This window comes from Callithrix jacchus, chromosome 5, assembly GCF_049354715.1.
Source record: "Callithrix jacchus isolate 240 chromosome 5, calJac240_pri, whole genome shotgun sequence".
NCBI classification, from domain to species: domain Eukaryota; kingdom Metazoa; phylum Chordata; class Mammalia; order Primates; family Cebidae; genus Callithrix; species Callithrix jacchus.
In genome coordinates this window covers 91,399,341-91,417,598 of record NC_133506.1, presented here as the reverse complement: position 1 = coordinate 91,417,598, position 18,258 = coordinate 91,399,341, and the positions used below count along the sequence as shown (strand labels likewise).

Genomic DNA, 18,258 nt, shown 5'->3' with positions numbered 1-18,258 from the left:
CAGCAGAATAAAGACAAACCCGTGTAGGCTAGAACATACCCTTTCAGCCCTGCCCTGAACCACACAGACACCATCAGGCTATGCTCAGACCGACTCCCAGGATGATTTGTGGCGGTTCTCAAACCGTGTTCCGTGGAGCCCTAGAAGCATCATGCGACATGTGCTCCCAGGGCCAAGAGGTCCAGGTTCTACCCCCACCCACATCTCCTAAATAAAAACAGCTGGTTTTTCATTTTTCAAATTTTGGTCTGTTTCACACATTACATTTGTTTGAAGAACAATTTCCCACATTTAAAAATTTTGAAAAAAAAAAAAAAAATCCCTGGACTAGACGATCCCTAGAGCACTGGCAGGTTCACCAGGAACAGTGGTCCCAGCTATGGTCCCATGTTCACCAGGAACAGTGCTTGTGCCCTGCCATGCGACGGGGCCCCTCAAACCTCTGGTGATGAACACGCTCAGGGAAAGGAGGACGGAAGGGCATGAAAGGACCCAGCTGCTGCTGGCCACCCTGGCCTCTGCTCTGTGTTCACAGGGGAGCGGACTCTGGGGAGGTGCCCCCTCCTCACCCTGGCCCGAAGGCCTGGCTGGAGCCTGTGCCCTCAGGGGCCTTGCATCTCCAACTGGTCCCCCTGGCGCAGGATGTGCTGCAGCAGCCCGTTGACCACATCCAGCGTCTCGTCCTTCTCCAGCACGATGTCATAGGAGTCCATGTAGCGCTCCCGCCGCTCCTCCACCTGCCCCGGGTGAGAGGAAGACACCTGAGGGTCCCCAAATGCCCTGCCCTCCGAAGTTCACTCTCAAAGCCCCTGGGGCTGGGGAGGAGGGCATTCAAGCAGCAACTCCCAGCTCCCTTTTGAGAGCCAGAGGAGTTCAAGCTTACGGGACCTGTCCTTCAGAGACAGATGAGGAATGGGCATGGGCTATCACAATTAATCCCTGGGTCAATATCAAAGGACAGTAACAAGGAATAAAAACAAAAGACCAGATGTTGCCACTTTGGAAGGCCAAGACAGAAAATCATCTGAGCCCAAGAGTTTGAGACCAGCCCAGGCAACATAGCAAAACCCCATCTCTACAAAAATTGGCCAGGCATGGTAGTGGGTGCCTGTAGTCCCTGCTGAGGCAGGAGGATCAGTTGAGCCCAGGAAGTCAAGGCTACACTGAGCCAAGACTCCAGCATGGGTGACAGAGTGAGGCCTTATCTCAAAAAAAAAACCCAAACAAATGTTGCCTCTAATCCATCTGGACTGAATTTTCTTTCTTTTCTTTCCTTTTTTTTTTTGAGACGGAGTTTCGCTGTTAGTACCCAGACTGGAGTGCAATGGCACGATCTCAGCTCACTGCAATCCGCCTTCTGGGTTCAAGCAATTCTCCTGCCTCAGGCTCCCGAGAGCTGGGACTACAGGCGCGCAACACCACGCCCAGCTAATTTTTGTATTTTTAGTAGAGACGGGGTTTCACCTTGTTGACCAGGACGGTCTCGATCTCTTGACCTCGTGATCCACCCGCCTCGGCCTTCCAAAGTGCTGGGATTATAGGCATGAGCCACCACGCCCAGCCGTATTTCCTTTCTTTCTTTCTTTTCCTTTCTTTTTCCTTTTTTCTATCTTTTCTTTCTTTTTCTCTCTCTTTTTCTTTCTTTCTCTCTGTCTCTCTCTCTTTCCTCTCTTCCTCTCTTTTTTTGAGATAGGGTCTTACTGTACTGCCTAGGAGGCTGGAGTGCAGGGGCATTATCTTGGCTCACTGAAGCTTCGACCTCCTGGACTCAAGTGATCTTCCCGTCTCAGCCTCCTGAGTAGCTGGAACTAGAGGCAAGCTAACCACAACCAGCTAATAATTTTTGCTGTTGCTGTTGTTGAGGCAGGGTCTCATTATGTTGCCCAGGCTGGTCTTGAACTCAAGTGATCCCCCTGCTCTGGCCTCCCAAAGTGGTGGGGTTACAGGCATGAGCAACGGCACCTGAGCAGGCCCCAGTTTCATCCAGCTTAAGCATCCTGGCAGGCTCCAGCGCCTGCAGCTATGGGGAAGCACCCTGGCAGCCGCCTAGCTTCACCCCATCATATTTGGGCCCCTTTATGACAATGTTGCTTTCACCCCTATCAGTCCGTGATCTGTTCTTATAATTTCTCTTCTCTAAATTATAAACCCATGTCCTCAGTACCAACATTTCCCATTGCAATCAGGCCTTCCAGTATGATTTAGAAGGACTGGTAATCACCCCCACTGTGTCTTGAACTCTATCTCCTTAGGCAACTTACTCAATCCCAGGCCTCAGTTTCCTTATCTGTAAAATGAGGGTAACAGTCACTACCTTAAAGGGTTATCATACAAATCAAATGAATTAATTACCATGAAATGCTGAGAAGAGTGACTGTGCACTAGACACTCAGTAAATTGAGGCTAGGGGCCAGGCACGGTGGCTCATGCCTGTAATCCCAGCACTTTGGGAGACTGAGGCAGGAGAATCACTTGAACCCGGGAGATGGAGGTTGCAGTGAGCCAAGATCGTGGCACTGCACTCCGCCTGGCAACAGAGCAAGACTCCATCTCAAAAAATAAATAAATAAATTGAGGCTAGGATGCCATGCCGGCCTGATCCAATCTCTGTCAGGTCATGTGGTAAGGCAAACCTGTAATCACTGGGTCTGTTTCCTATGAGATTATGTGCTCCAAGAGAATACAGCTTGTATCTTCCTTCTTTACCCAGTGTCTAGCATATAGAAGGTGTTCAAAGGTGGTGCAGTGGCTCACGCCTGTAATCCCAGCACTTTGGGAGGCTGAGGTGGGCCTCAGGTGAGGTCAGGAGTTTGAGACCAACGTGGCCAACATGGCGAAATCCCATTTCTAGTAAAAAATATAAAAATTAGTCAGGCCTGGTGGCAGTCACCTGTGGTCTCATCTACTCAGGAGGCTGGGGCAGGAGAATGGCTTGAACCTGGGAGACAGAAGTTAACTGTGAGCTAAGATCACGCCACTACACTCCAGCCTGGGCAACAGAGCAAGACTCCATCTCAAAAAAAAACAAAAAAGAAAAAAAGAAAAGAAATGTGTTCAAAGGCGTTTGTTACTGGGCATTCAAAGAGAAGAAAGCCATGAAGAGGAGCAGCCAGGTCTTCTACCCACCTTGTCATTCAGGAAGCCAATCTTGAGAATGTTCTGAACACCAGGAACCCCATCAGCCATGGTGAGGTCCCCGATGGAGTCTCCCAACAGGATGACATTGGTTTTGCCCTCAAGTTGCTGGAAGTAGCCAGAGTTCTCACACACAGAACTGTTCTTGTTGTATGTGTGTATGAGCTGGCCCTTAAATCCCTGGAGAAAACCCTAAATAATGAAGACAAGAGACAGATGGAAGGGTTGCAGGGACCCATGCAGCACCAGTTCCCACTGTCTCGGTCACAGAGAAAAGGGAATCCCAAAAGTGATAGATAATGCCAATGCTTCATTGTAACCTCAACTGGGGCCCAGGGGCCCGACTTGGCCTGCTTTTGTAAATAAAGTTTTATTGGGATACAGCCAAACTCATTTGTTTACATGGTGCTATGGCTGCTTTTTGTGCAATAACGGCAAAGTTGGGCAGTTGCTACAGAGATACCATGGCCCACAAAGCCTAAATATTGACGCCAGGGCCTTTTACAGGATAAGTCTGTAATTCCTAGTTTAAGGGCACAGGAGCCACCCGATATTACAGTTCATCTGTTCTGGATGCACAAAGCTGTGATATCAATGCCGCTCAGGTTATATGTGTGTTCTGCTCAGCTGTGGGCTACATCCTCACTGCAGATCCATGTGATGAAAATTCCAACCATCAGTTTTATGGGGAAAAAAGTCAGAACGTGGATGAGTTACAGCACCCACCTCTGGCTTGGGAAAAGCAAATCAAAGCCCAAGCCTTTCAGGACTCAGGATGGCACAAACCCCATGACAGTGGTATGGGGCAGGGCAGGCCCATAAACTAGGTACTCCAGTGCAGAGAGTTGACTGTCAGGCAAAAAGCAAAGAGAGAGGGTCCTTTGAAAGGTTTGGGCCGGGCGCGGTGGCTCAAGCCTGTAATCCCAGCACTTTGGGAGGCCGAGGCGGGTGGATCACGAGGTCAAGAGATCGAGACCATCCTGGTCAACATGGTGAAACCCCGTCTCTACTCAAAATACAAAAAATTAGCTGGGCATGGTGGTGTGTGCCTATAATCCCAGCTACTCAGGAGGCTGAGGCAGGAGAATTGCCTGAACCCAGGAGGCGGAGGTTGCGGTGAGCCGAGATCGCGCCATTGCACTCCAGCCTGGGTAACAACAGTGAAACTCCGTCTCAAAAGATTGGTTTGTTTGTTTGTTTGTTTGTTTGTTTGTTTGTGAGACGGAGTCTCACTCTATTGTCCAGGATGGAATGCGGTGGTGTGACCTCAGCTCACTACAACCTCCTGCCTCAGCCTCCCGAGTAACTGGGATTCTCCTGCCTCAACCTCCCGAGTAACTGGGATTACAGGCACCCACCACCATGCCCAGCTAATTTTTGTATTTTTAGTAGAGATGGAGTTTCACTATGTTGGCCAGGCTGGTCTCGAACTCCTGACCTCAGGTGATCCACCTGCCTTGGCAACTTGAAGTGCTGGGATTACAGGTGTGAGCCACCATGCCTGGCCAAAAAGTAACCTGTAAACAACTGCCTAAGGGTGAAGAAGCCAGCGTGTTTTCCCTCCCCTTCCTCCCCAGGTTAGGGTTCGTGCAGAGTAAACCACCCTGGCTGGTGGTCCCCACCCCTCATCCTTTCTCAGCCCAAACAGGATCTGGCTCACATCTTCATTAAAATCCATGTAGTTAGACACGATGTGGATGTTGGGGTGGAACACTTGCATCTGTCGGATAATTTCCTCCAGGATATCACCAATGCCCGCAGAAAAGATGAAAAGGGGAATATTGTTACGGTAGAGTGTGTTGAAGAAGGTCTTGTATCCTTCCCTGAAAAGAGATCAGGAATTCTGAAATGGCACTGCCTCTACTGCTGTTCTTTGTTTCCTACTTCAGTTATTTGTGTTTTGGGTTTTTTGTGAGACAGGGTCTCGCTCTGTTGCCCAGGCCAGAGTGCAGTGGCACAATCACAGTTTGCTGCAACCTTGATCTCCCGGGCTCAAGTGATCCTCCCGCCTCAACCTCCCAAGTAGCTGGGACCACAGGTGCACACCACCACATCTGGCTAATATTTTTATGATTTGTAGAGATGGGGTTTTCCTATGTTGCCTAGACTGGTCTCAAACTCCTGGGCTCAAGCCACCCACCTACCTTAACCTCCCAAAGTGCTGGGATTACAAGCTTGAGCCACCACACCTGACAGGTTACATATTTTTTTTTAAACTTTTAGGGTAGACATTATGGCTCATGCTTGTAATCCCAGCACTTTGGGAGGCGAAGGCAGGATCTCTGGGGTCCAGGAGTTCAAGACCAACCTGGGCAACACAGGGAAAACACATCTCTACAAAAAATTTAATTAGCCAGACATGGGGGCCTGCACCTGTTGGGAGGTTGAGTCAGGAGGATGGCTTGAGCCCTGGAGGTCAAGGCTGCAGTGAGCCAGGATTGCACCACTCCACTAAAAAAAAAAAACCTTGAAAAAAAAAATTTAGCCAGGCGCTGTGGTTCAAACCTGTAATCCTAGCACTTTGGGAGGCCGAGGTGGGTGGATTGCCTGAGGTCAGGAGTTCAAGACCAGCCTGGCCATCATGGAGAAACCCCATCTTTAAAAAAAAAAGGGGGGGGGGGAACATTTAAAATTGAGCGGACTCACACCTGTAATCCCAGCACCTTGGGAGGCCAAGGCAGACCAGCCTGGCCAACATGGTGTAACCCCATCTCTGCTAAAGAAAAAATACAAAAATTTGCTGGGAGTAGTGGCGAGCACCTGCAATCCCAACTTCTTGAGATAATCACTTGAACCCAGGAGGCAGAGGTTGCAGTGAGCTCAGATTGCGCCACTCCCCTCCAACCTGGGCAAAAGAGCGAGACTCCATCTCAAAAAATAAAATAAACCATACAATATATTCAATAAGTGGTTAAAATGTGCTAATCCTAAGTGTTCAGCTCAGTTGCTTCTGATATACATATACACCCATGTAACTAACTAGCGTAAGCCTCCCTCGTGGTCTCTCCCAGCCAGTATCATCCCTCCCATCAATTAACTTTGCCTGTCCTTGAACTTCACATAAATGGACTCATACACAATGTACTCTTTTGTGCCTGACTTATTTTGTTCAATACAATGCTGGGTAGTTTATATATTTTGCATGGAATGAGTTTATTCTTTATCACTGCTACACAGCATTATTCCATCATATAAATATGCCATAATTTTTCTACCCAGCTTCCTCTTGATAGACAATTGAGAGATTTCCAGGTTTGTTTGTTTGTTTGTTTGTTTTCGAGACAGAGTTTCACTCTTGTTACCCAGGCTGGAGTGCAATGGCGCCATCTCGGCTCACTGCAACCTCCACCTCCTGGGTTCAGGCAATTCTCCTGCCTCAGCCTCCTGAGTAGCTGGGATTACAGGCACGCGCCACCGTGCCCAGCTAATTTTTGTATTTTTAGTAGAGACGGGGTTTCACCATGTTGACCAGGATGGTCTCGATCTCTTGACCTCATAATCCACCCTCCTCGGCCTCCCAAAGTGCTGGGATTACAGGTGTGAGCCACCGCGCCCGGCCTGATTTCCAGGTTTCAGCTGTTATGGATACGGCTGCCATGAATACATGCTGTGCATGTCTTGTAGTGGCTACGTGCCCTCCTTTTTCTGGGGTATATACTGGGGAGAGACGCTGTTGTAGCAAAAGGTAGGCATGTTTTCTGTTGCTGTCCATACAACCAGGCAGCTAGCCTGGGCACCTTCACTAGGGTGCACCCACTTCCATCCTGGCACTTACTGGGTCAGCACATCTCCACTGTCTTGGTTTTTCAGGAACTAGCCAATCTCCCCAATTAGGATGCACAACCCTTGAGGGCAGGCACCCATGTCACTCCTTCCTTTATGAGCCCTGGTCCCTCCTCCAGGAAAGAAATCTCCAGCAGAGACAGCCGTCCAGTAATGATCAAGGGTCCCAGCCTAGCCAACTCCCAGTCGCCATGAAGAACACCAGTCACCAGGGGGACCCCAAAAATCTTTGACCATTGTGAAAAATGAGCTAGACGTGGTTTGTTCTCGGAGATGGCTCCCTGGCCATCTTGCACCGCATCCACTAGCTGCTGACTCTTTCCTAGCAAGGCAGAGAAATCCTTTAGCTGTAACACATCAGTTGTTCATAGTGACATGTCTCTTCCAGCCCTTTAAACAACTAACTCCTCTCTACTCTCGTTATTTTTTTTTTTTTGAAAAATACAGTTTCAAATAATCTGGCAGAAATGTTCTCCAGAGCAAGACACTTACCTGAGCATTGCGTTGGACTCTCGAACCACCTGGGCTATCTGAAACTTCTGAATCTTCTGCTGACATAGGAGATTGTGCGCTTTGGTCCACCTAGAAACAGACACCCCACAAAACCCCACATTCAAGTCACTCAGGTAAATCAATCATCCTTTCCCTTTACAGAGCCAAGTCCTCTCTGATAGCATTACCAACAGAGGCCTCATCTTTTTGCACAGGGCCACTTCTTGAAAGATGTTAGCTGTCCTTAAAAGGAAGAGAGTGGCCAGGCATGGTGGCTCATGCCTGTAATCCCAGCACTTAGTGGGATCAAGGCAGGCAGATCACCTGAGGTCAAGAGTTCGAGACCATCCTGGCCAACATAAGGAAACCCCGTCACTGATAAAAATACAAAAAGTAGGCCGGGCACGGTGGCTCACGCCTATAATCCCAGCACTTTGGGAGGCCGAGGCAGGTGGATCACGAGGTCAGGAGATCGAGACCATCCTGGTCAACAAGATGAAACCCTGTCTCTACTAAAAATACAAAAATTACCTGGGCATGGTGGTGTGCACCTGTAGTCCCAGCTACTCAGGAGGCTGAGGCAGGAGAATTGCTTGAACCCAGGAGGCGGAGGTTGTGGTGAGCTGAGATCGTGCCATTGCACTCCAGTCTGGGTAACAACAGCGAAACTCCATCTCAAAAACAAAAACAAAAACAAAACGAAGAGTAGCAGGGCATGGTGGCACAGGCCTGTAGTCCCAGCTACTCGGGAGGCTGAGCCTGGAGAATCACTTGAACCCAGGCAGTGGAGGTTGTAGTGAACCAAGATTGCGCCACTGCACTCCAGCCTGGGTTACAGAGTGAGACTCCATCTCGATAAAAAAAGGAAGAAGATGAAGAGATGAAGAGAATGAGAAAGCAACCCAACAGAGACAAGTGTGAAGCAAGCTGACCGCTTAAGTCGAAACTTCTGAATCCCTTCCTCCGTGACCCCTCTATCTGGAGGACTGGGGCTCTGTTCAGTGATGAGGGTTGCTGTGCTTTGAATGTGTCCCCCAAAGTTCACGTGTTAGAAACTTGATCCCCAATGTGGAGGTGTTGAAAGATGGGGCTTAATGGGAGGTGTCATGGGGGCACCATCCTTATGAACAGATTAATGTCATTATCACAGATCCTTTTTTTTCTTTTTTGAGAGTTTCACTGTTGTTACCCAGGCTGGAGTGCAATGGTGCAATCTCAGCTCACTGCAACCTCCGCCTCCTGGGTTCAAGCAATTCTCCTGCCTCAGCCTCCCGAGTAGCTGGGACTACAGGCATGAACCACTATGCCCAGCTAATTTTTGTATTTTCAGTAGAGACAGGGTTTCACCATGTTTAGCAGGATGGTCTCGATCTCTTGACCTCGTGATCCACCCGTCTCAGCCTCCCAAAGTGTTGGCATTATAGGCGTGAGCCACTGCGCCCGGCCCACAGATCCTTATAAAAAGAATTCCTCTCACCTGGCGGGTGGCTCACACCTGTAATCCCAGCACTTTGGGAGGCCGAGGCGGGCAGATCACGAGGTCAGGAGATTGAGACCATCCTGGCTAACATGGTGAAGCCCCACCTCTACTAAAAATATAAGAAATTAGCCGGGCATGATGACACGTGCCTCCCAGCTACTTGGGAAGCTGAAGCAGGAGAATCACTTGAACCTGGGAGGTGGAGGTTTGAGTGAACTGAGATTGCGCCACTGCACTCCTGTCTGGATGACAGAGCGAGACGTCTCGAAAAAATTATAATAATTCCTCTTTCTTTCTTGTGGGAAACCCCCCATATAGGCACCGAGGAATGAGAGCGAAGCAGAACCCTGGCACAGTTAGGGCTTGAATATCTCACTTTATTGTGTTACTACTCAGCTATTTCCCTTTATATAATCCTTTACATAATCATATATTAGTTTATAGAAATAGGGCTTGACGAATCCCTTTATATAATCCTCTCTATATAATCATATAATAGTTGATAGTATGAGTGCCTAAAGAACATTTCCCGGGGGCGGGCTTGCGGGCTGGGGGCGTCTCCGCTGCCTAAGGCTCGCTCCGCGGTGCAAGATGGCGGACATCTCCCTGGAAGAGAGGGACATCTCCCTCATCAGGAAGTGCGGGACGGCGGCGAAAGGACGGCTTAATGCCAGACCGGGAGTTGGAGGTATCCGATCTCGAGTTGGGATTCAGCAAGGCCTTCTCAGCCAGTCAGCACGCACAGCCACCTTCCAGCAAAGATCTGATGCCCGGCAGAAGATTGGCCTCTCAGATGTCCGGCTCAAACTGGGAGTCAAGGATGCTCGGGAGAAGTTTTTGCAGAAAGATGCCCGGTTTCGGATCAAAGGGAAAGTACAGGATGCCAGAGAGATGTTGAACTCTCGCAAGCAACCATGGTGCCCCAGAAGCCCCGCCAGGGCGCTGATGCCAGGGAGATCAGCTTGAAGAGGAGTTCACCTGCTGTCTTCATGAACCCACCCATCGGGACAGTGACTCCTGCCCTGAAGCTCACCAAAACCATTCAGGTTCCACAGCAGAAAGCCATGGCACCACTTCATCCCCATCCTACTGGAATGAGAATCAATGTTGTCAATAACCGCCAGGCCAAAAAGAATTTATATGACCTGGATGAAGAAGATGATGGTATAGCTTCCTCCTACTAAACAGATGAAGTTTGCAGTCTCAGGTGGCTTTCTCCATGAGTGGCTGGGCTAAGCAGTTCCAAGCTTTCCTCCCTCTTACCAAAGTGGTTCAGAATGATGCATACACAGCTCCTGCTCTCCCCTCCTCTATTTGAACCAAAGCCTTGACCAACATGTCCCGGACACTGGTGAACAAGGAAGAACCCCCCAAAGAGCTGCCACCTGCTGAGCCTGTCCTCAGCCCATTGGAAGGCACCAAGATGACTGTGAATAATCTGTTCCCTCGAGTCACTGAGGAGGACATTGTTGAGCTTTTCTGTGTGTGTGGAGCCCTCAAGCAAGCTCAGCTGGTCCATCCTGGGGTAGCAGAGGTGGTGTTTGTGAAAAAGGATGGGGCCGGGCGCGGTGGCTCAAGCCTGTAATCCCAGCACTTTGGGAGACCAAGGCGGGTGGATCACAAGGTCAAGAGATCGAGACCATCCTGGTCAACATGGTGAAACCCCGTCTCTACTAAAAATACAAAAAATTAGCTGGGCATGGTGGTGCGTGCCTATAATCTCAGCTACTCAGGAGGCTGAGGCAGGAGAATTGCCTGAACCCAGGAGGCGGAGGTTGCGGTGAGCCGAGATCGCGCCATTGCACTCCAGCCTGGGTAACAAGAGCGAAACTCCGTCTCAAAAAAAATGAAAAGAAAAAGGACGATGCCATCACCATCACTGCATACAGGTGTCTGGATGGGCAGCCAATGAAGTGCAACCTTCACATGAATGGGAACATTATCACCTCAGACCAGCCTATCCTGCTGCGGCTGAGTGACAGCCAGCCCCTCAGTGAAAAAGGAAAGCGAGCTGCCTTGCAGGGTGAACTCTGCCTCCTCCTCCAACCCCCTGCCAAAGTGGACCCTGACACCATCCTGAAGGCGCTCTTCAAGTCCTCAGGGGCCTCTGTAACCACGAAGCCCACAGAATTCAAAATCAAGTTTTGAGCAGGGGAGTGAGGCAGCCAGAAGTGGGGGCAGAGGAGGGTGGCTCTGTTTCCCCAAGGCAAAGCTTGTGACCAATGGGCCATCGGACTGGAGACCCCTGAGCGTGGGCAGGGTCGCTGGGGTAAAGCGCTTCCTCACTGGATGGAACCCGCCTTTCTGTGCTGTGTTCTGCCCTGTGCTCTTCTCTGTTAACGTTTCCTGTAATATGTTTCTTCTCCATCTCATCGCCAAGGTAGGCTTGTGTTTTTCAGAGCATGTCTCCCCCAGCCTCAGCCCCAGGTGGATTTTTTATTTGGAAATGGTACACTAAATTCTCTGGGTGGCTTTCTTGTGGCCCCATAGGATGCAGGGCAGGGGCTGTCTGAAGGACCCTGGTTTTCCCAGGGGCCACGGGCTGCCTTTCCTTTGTGTACATTAAGCTTTTCAAACAACACGGGATGGAAAGCCCTGCCATCCTGACGGGAACCGGGGTGGCCTGAGAGCTGTGCCGCTCCTCTGTCTGGTCAGTGGAGATGCCTGGATGGGGAGCAGTTCTCAGACCTCTGGTCCTCTCCGCATTAGCTCCAGGCCTCACTAGTGGCAAGGGCAGGATGAAGCCGCACCTCTGGGAAGAGTCTGTCCAGGAGGAGTGTGCTTGGCTTGGAGGCCCACACTGCCTCTGCCCAGAGGTTGTTTTCCAGAGTTCACCTTGCCCTTGAGTTGTGCTGAATGCCCCACCCCAGGTCTTTTTCCCTTCTGGGTGTCACTGCTGGCAGGGGGGTTGTGTTGGAGCCCTCCTGGTTCTCACCTAGCCCGGCACTCATCACGCCCCTCCCGGTCCTCACCTAGCCCAGCACTCATCACACCCCTCCTGGTTCTCACCTAGCCCGGCACTCATCACGCCCCTCCCGGTCCTCACCTAGCCTGGCACTCATCACACCCTGGTTTTGGTACAGCTGCTAGCTCTCCTCTGGTTGGGCCTTTCAAAGGCTCTACCTCCCATTCTGCAACACGGGAAGGGGGAGGCTGGGGCTTATTTGAATGCAAGAGGTCGGTTTGCTCCTGGCTCTCCAATTCTAGCCTCAGTTGTCTACAGGACAGTGGTCAGGGATGCCCAGAGGCATATATCTAGCTGCCACCCAGAGTTCCCACTTTTGTGAGTGATCCATCCGTCCATGACCAGAGGGATAATTTTCTGTCTTGGCAGAGGAGGAGGAGTCAAGGGAACAGGGCAACTCTACGAGGCAAGCTGTTTCCCCAGCATAGGCACCGGCAGTGCTTTCTATAGCACAAAGCTATAGAGCCCAAGGGCCGTCCCTGAATTACCAGGCCAGTGTTGCCTCTGGTGTCACTGAGTGGTCCTCTGCTGGACCTGAAGGGTCCTTTGTTGGAACTGAAGGGAATCCAGATTGGCAGAGCTGGAGCCAGTTGGGGAGCACGATTCTCGGTGCTCTGCAGAATCAGTCGCAAGTGCTGGGAAAGGTACATGCTGGAGACAGAGTGCCCAAGACTTGCTTGAGGCTAGCCCAGTGAAGAAGAACCCAGAAAGTCATGTTTCCAGAGGTCAGTCTGTCAGGCAGGAAGGACCAAGGGTTTGAACCTAGCTTCAATCCTCAGGCTCTGAGCTTGCCCAGGCCAGGAAAGGCCAAGGAAGGGGCCTGGTGGTGCTCCACTTCCAGTTCTTTAAAGATGCTGCTTTTTATTCTCTTAATCCCTTCAAGTGGGTGCAGACTGACTTCTAGTTAGCAGCTGGAAGACATTCCTCCTACACTTTACCTTTTCTGGCCCAAGAGAGCACCCAGAAGGCAGTAGGACCTGGTTTTTCAGGTACCAGGAATGGGGCTCACTGCTTGGACTTTGCTTAGGGTTGGGACGGTAAATATCCTGCCACGAGGCTTTACCCTCCCCTCTAATCCCAAAGCTGATATATTCTGGTTGTCACAGAGTTTCACTGAGCCCAGCTGCAGCCATCTGGAGCTGTGCTGTAGGTGATCATCTGGTACATTGAGAGGACCTGTTTGCCTCCTCCACTGTATAAGCTGTCACCTAGGGAGACAGGGAAGAGAAGGTGGTGGGCCAGTCCTGTGTCCTCCTCCACCTCCACTTCCCATGCCCCTACATTACCCATCTGTGTTTCTTGTGCAAAAAGAGAGGAAGAGGCATTAAGGGATGAAGGATGATTATGTATTACTTATCCATTTCTGAATAAACATTTGTTATTCCTAAAAAAAAAAAAAGAATATTTCCCTACATATATACCTATAATTATATCTTAGTTCATATCGGAGGAATGCCTAGAGTGGACACAGTACAGAGCATGAATTAAGGAATAAGCAGCTTATAATCGGAGGAATGCCTAAGAGCAGACACCGTGCAGAGCATGATTTAAGGGACAAACAGTTATGCCAGGACAACAATCCATGGCCCAGGCGGCAGCGTTCAGTATCGTAAAGATGCCCGCTGTATGGCAGGCTTGGGGCAAGAGCCACTCCTCCTGATAAAGGAGTTGTAGGACCTTGCTCCAGTTCTTGTGGAAGGCTGCCCTCAGACTGGCAATCCACCTTGGTGACTGAACTTTATGAGCTCTTGCTACTGTGCTGCTCGAAAAGCATCTTCCTGTAGTACCCGTTGGAAGCTGCCAGAAGGTGGCGGTAACCTTGACAGCTCTGTCACTGCTATGTGACTTAAAGCATTTCCCATAAATCTTCTTAGAAGAAGTTTGCCCATAGATAGAAGTATTGCACACTGCACCCTCTTCACTGCGCACGGCCCACCTTCAAGCCTTGGTGACCTAATGGGGGTGGACCCCTTACTGCACACGGCCCTTGCCTTCATGAGAATGGGCCCCTTGCTGTTCACTGTCCACCTCCTAGCCTAGGTGACCTAATGGGGGTGGACCCCATGTTTTATTGCTCACGACCCTATCACTATCCTTAAAGATGATTTCACTCACTGCCCTGCCCCCTAACCTACACACAATAAATACTCATGCTTCTGGACATTCGGGGCCTCGCCTGACTCTGCTTATAGGTGGCGTGGCCCCCTGAGCCCAGCTGCGTTTTCCTTGTACTTCTGTGTCCTGTCTCTTTATTTCTTGGATCCTGCACCTCAGCACAGCATAAGGCTCACCCCACGACCCTGTGGGGCCCTCAGCCCTACACTTTCTCTCTCCCCCACTCTCTTTGCCTTTCTACAGTGAGATAATACAGCAAGAAGGGCCTCGTCAAATGCCAGCCAGTCCTTCAAATTTGGACTACCCTGCTTCCGGAACTGTGAGCCAATAAATTGCCATTCATTATAAATTACCCAGTCTAGGCTGGGTGCAGTGGCTCATACCTGTAACCTCAAGACTGGGAGGCCAAAGTGGGAGGATCACTTGAGCTTAGGAGTTGAAAACAGCCTGGGCAACATGGTGAGACCCCATCTCTACAAAAAACAGAAAAAATGAGCCCAGCATGGTGGTGCGTGCCTGTAGTACCAGCCACTTGGGAAGCTGAGGTGGGAGGATCGCTTCAGCCCAGGAGGTCAAGGCTGCAGGGAGCCACAATCATTGCCACTGAACTCAGCCTGGGCAACAGAGAAAGACCTTGTCTCAAAAAATAGAAAAAATATGTAAATTACCTAGTCTGTTATTCTGTGACCACAGCACAAAAACAGACTAAGACCAGAGTCACTTCCGCAAAACACTTATCCCCTGAAACCAAGGGTCTTTAACTTACACCAAGGATTCTCTGAGTGTCTCCACTCCAGCAGCAGCCACAGGAGCTCTGGGTTCATCTGAAAGGTGTGTTCCAACGGCTGGACTAATAGCATTAAGTTAAGCCCTCAGTAAAGTAAGGGAGCCTGTCATCTCATCAAGGGTTTGGAAAAATATGCCCCTCTCAGCCCACTTCATCTCTAGGGCCCAGAAGCTTTTCTCCACCACCATCACTCACCATTCCACCATATGAGGTAGCTTCTCCTTGACGGTCCGGTGTGGGTCGATCTCAATTGGGTAATAGTGGTGAAGGAGCGCTGTGAGCTGGGATATCCAAATGGGAGAAAGGCCATTAGTCTACATCAAGTTCTCCCCAGCAAAGTCAGCTTACTGTGAGAAAAAGGTCACCTATAAGAGGCAACTTTGTGGCTGGGTGTGGTGGCTCACCCCTGCAATCCCAGAGCTCTGGGAGGCTGAGGCAGGTGGATCACTTGTGTTCAGGAGTTCAAGTCCAGCCTAGCCAACATGGCAAAACCCTGTCTCCACTAAAAAATAAAAAAATTAGCAGGTGTAATGACACGTGCCTTTAATCCCAGGTACTCAGGAGGCTGAAGAATGAGAATCACTTGAACCCAGGAGGCGGAGGTCACAGTGAGCTGAGAGCAGAGATCACACCAATGCACTCCAGCCTGGGCAACAGAGTAAAACTATGTCTAAAAAAAAAGATGCAACTTCATGTAAGAGAGTATTATATAAAATTTTCTTGAAGTTTCCCTTTGGGGACATGTCACTTATAAGACCTAAGTTTCTCTTCTCTTATTATCTTGCAACATAATTGCTCAATACACTCAAATTTTTACCTATTTGGTGAAGTCCAGGGAGCACCTGGACCCACAGACCTGGTCATTCCTTTGTACTCACCCTGCAAGTAAGGATTGCTTGAGCTCAAGAGTTCAAGACCAACCTAGGCAACATAGTAAGACCCCATCTCTACAAAAGTTTTTTTCTTTTTTTTTTTTAAAGAGACAGGGTCTTGCTATGTTGCCCAGGCTGGAGTACAGTGGCTATTCACACGTGCTATAGGCACGATCCCACTACTGATCAGCATGGGAGTTTTGACCTGCTCCGTTTCTGACCTGGGCCAGTTCACCCTTCCTTAGGCAACCTGGTGGTCCCCTGTTCCCGGAAGGTCACCATATTGATGCCGAACTTAGTGTGGAGACCCAATTGGCATAGCGCACTACAGCCTAGAAATCCTGGGCTCAAGCGATCCTCCCACTTCAGCCTCCTGAGTAGCTGGGACTACAGGCACGCGCCACCGTGCCCGGCCTCTACAAAAATTTTTAAAAATTATCTAGGTGTAGGCCGGGTATGGTGGCTCAAGCCTGTGATCCCAGCACTTTGGGAGGCTGAGGCGGGTGGATCACGAGGTCAAGAGATCGAGACCATCCTGGTCAACATGGTGAAACCCTGTCTCTACTAAAAATACAAAAAATTAGCTGGGCATGGTGGCGCGTGCCTATAATCCCAGCTACTCAGGAGGCTGAGGCAGGAGAATTTCCTGAGCCCAGGAGGCAGAGGTTGCCGTGAGCCGAGATCGCGCCATTGCACTCCAGCCTGGGTAACAAGCAAAACTGTCTCAAAAAAAAAAAAATTATCTAGGTGTAATGGCACACACTTATAGTTCCAGCTACTAGGTAGGCTGAAGCAGGAGGATTGCTTGAGCCTAGGAGGTCAAGGCAGCAGTGAGCAATGATCAAGCCACTGCACTCCAACTTGGTGACAGAGTGAGACCCTGTCTCAAAACAAAGAAACAAGCTCTGCCATTTGGCTGTATGACCCTGGGTAAGTTGCTGAACCCCATAATGTTCAAATCTCTTCTAAACTCTATAGCCAACAGTTAGCATAATGTCCAGTTCCAACCATTAATCATTATATGTCCTGGCCAGTAAGGAAAAGCTTTCTTAATGTATTTAAACTAGATCCTCCTTAGCAAAACAACACTTTTTAAAAACTTAATTTTCTGCTGGACACGGTGGCTCATGCCTGTAATCCCAGCACTTTGGGAGGCCAAAGCGGGCAGATCACAAGGTCAAGAGATCGAGACCATCCTGGCCAACATGGTGAAAAGCCATCTCTACTGAAAATACAAAAATTAGCTGAGTGTGGTGGCGCGTGCCTGTAATCCCAGCTACTCAGGAGGCTGAGGCAGGAAAATCGCTTGAACCCAGGAGGCAGAGGTTGCAGTGAGCCAAGATCAAGACTCCACAAAGCAAGACTCCATCTCAAAAACCAAAAAACTTAATTTTGTAAGGTCTCTCTACTGGCATCTTTGGTTCCAACCAGGAACCATCTGAAGAAGCATATGACAGCCATTTGTGAGCAAAGGACGGGAGCAACCCACCTCTTTCCGACACTCCTCACTGATGATCTTGCTATTATCCAGTATATCTGGAAAAAGAGAAAACTCCTTTTACTTGTCCCTTAGAACCCATCATCTTGTCAAGCCCAACAAGGGAAGCTAGTATGTGACTTACTGTAAGAGGAAGGGCATCGCTTTCCATTATATGCAAACCTGCTCAAGGTCATGTCAAAATCAGAAATCACCTATAAGGCAAAAGAAAGATGATGCCTAATAGGCACCTTCTAGTGTGGCCCTGCCTCAGCCTGGGGGATGACTATGGAAATCAAAACAGTTCGGTGGCCAGAATATAGGCAAAGTCATAGGGGAGTTACCGAGAGACAGAGAGGAATAGGGAGAAGGTGATCATAATTAGCACCCCTGTTAACTCCGAGGAAAACGCAGTCTCCTAGTGTGCGGGTGAGGGTGAAGACTCAGGATCCCTCTAACTCCTTCAATATCAGGTCCTCCCTAAGAGATCTGCACCATTACGACCCATCTGGACATCTTCAACTTATTGGGGAGCCGCTGGCCTACGGAGGATAAGGCCCCAGGTACCGGTTTGGGGAGCCTTCTGTCCAATTAGAGGAAGCAGCATGACCAGATTGAGAAATTTGAAGTCTAGGTTTTAGGACAGGCGAACCAACCCGCTCTCGTTCAAGCTCCCGGCCATTTCTTGGGGCAGAGAGCTAGCTGGGTCCGCAGCCGAGAAAAGCGGGAAGGCCCAATGGATAGGAAGCCGCCAGCTGCCCCCACCTCTACCAGAGGTACCTGTAACCGGTCTCCGCCGCCCTTGCATAGGGCGCCCACGATCTCCTGCACTCGCCCGGGCTGCCGCATCAGGACCGTGGCCTTCATCAGGGCGCTCACCTGTCCAGAGACCCGAGAGAACCACTGACCCCCACGCTGCGATGGGCCCGAGGGGAGCCCGGGGCTCACTCAGGCGTGCGTGTTAGGCTGGACCGGGGTGCGCCCGGCGGCCGCTACTGGCCTGGGTGGAGCGGCGGTGCCTCGGCTACCCGCTGGGGGAGCTCTGAGTGCCCCAGGAGTCGGAGTCGGGGCCCGCCCCACGCCGGATGCTTCCTCCCAGCTCACCTCCTCCGCCATCCCGTTCCTGGTCCGCTCGGCGGCGCGGGGGACAAC

At 50.3% G+C, this 18,258-nt stretch overlaps 1 protein-coding gene and 1 pseudogene across 5 annotated transcripts in view; one reads left to right on the top strand and one right to left on the bottom strand.

The window, feature by feature from the left end:
* The window catches only part of NT5C3B (5'-nucleotidase, cytosolic IIIB), a 20,723-nt gene extending 2,465 nt beyond the window's left edge, over positions 1-18,258 (bottom strand). Inside the window, exons 1-10 of one of the 4 annotated variants that reach the window (XM_035300539.3) lie at positions 18,211-18,258; positions 17,887-17,985; positions 17,252-17,321; positions 17,119-17,165; positions 14,953-15,038; positions 7,411-7,500; positions 4,796-4,958; positions 3,127-3,327; positions 570-737; positions 123-140 (exon numbers count right to left, since the gene is read on the bottom strand). In XM_035300539.3, the coding sequence (XP_035156430.2) occupies positions 603-737; positions 3,127-3,327; positions 4,796-4,958; positions 7,411-7,500; positions 14,953-15,038; positions 17,119-17,165; positions 17,252-17,321; positions 17,887-17,985; positions 18,211-18,222 (903 nt within the window). In that variant the 5' untranslated portion in view covers positions 18,223-18,258 and the 3' untranslated portion in view covers positions 123-140; positions 570-602. Of the gene's footprint in view, positions 1-122; positions 141-225; positions 738-3,126; positions 3,328-4,795; positions 4,959-7,410; positions 7,501-14,952; positions 15,039-17,118; positions 17,166-17,251; positions 17,322-17,886 lie in introns of those variants that run through there. The other 3 variants (XM_035300537.3, XM_035300538.3, XM_078373609.1) reach the window with 3 other exon arrangements.
* LOC100404643 (polymerase delta-interacting protein 3-like) lies at positions 7,995-11,180 on the top strand (annotated as a pseudogene). Its single transcript, XR_013535674.1, has 2 exons — positions 7,995-10,449; positions 10,764-11,180. The product of XR_013535674.1 is annotated as a polymerase delta-interacting protein 3-like (transcript).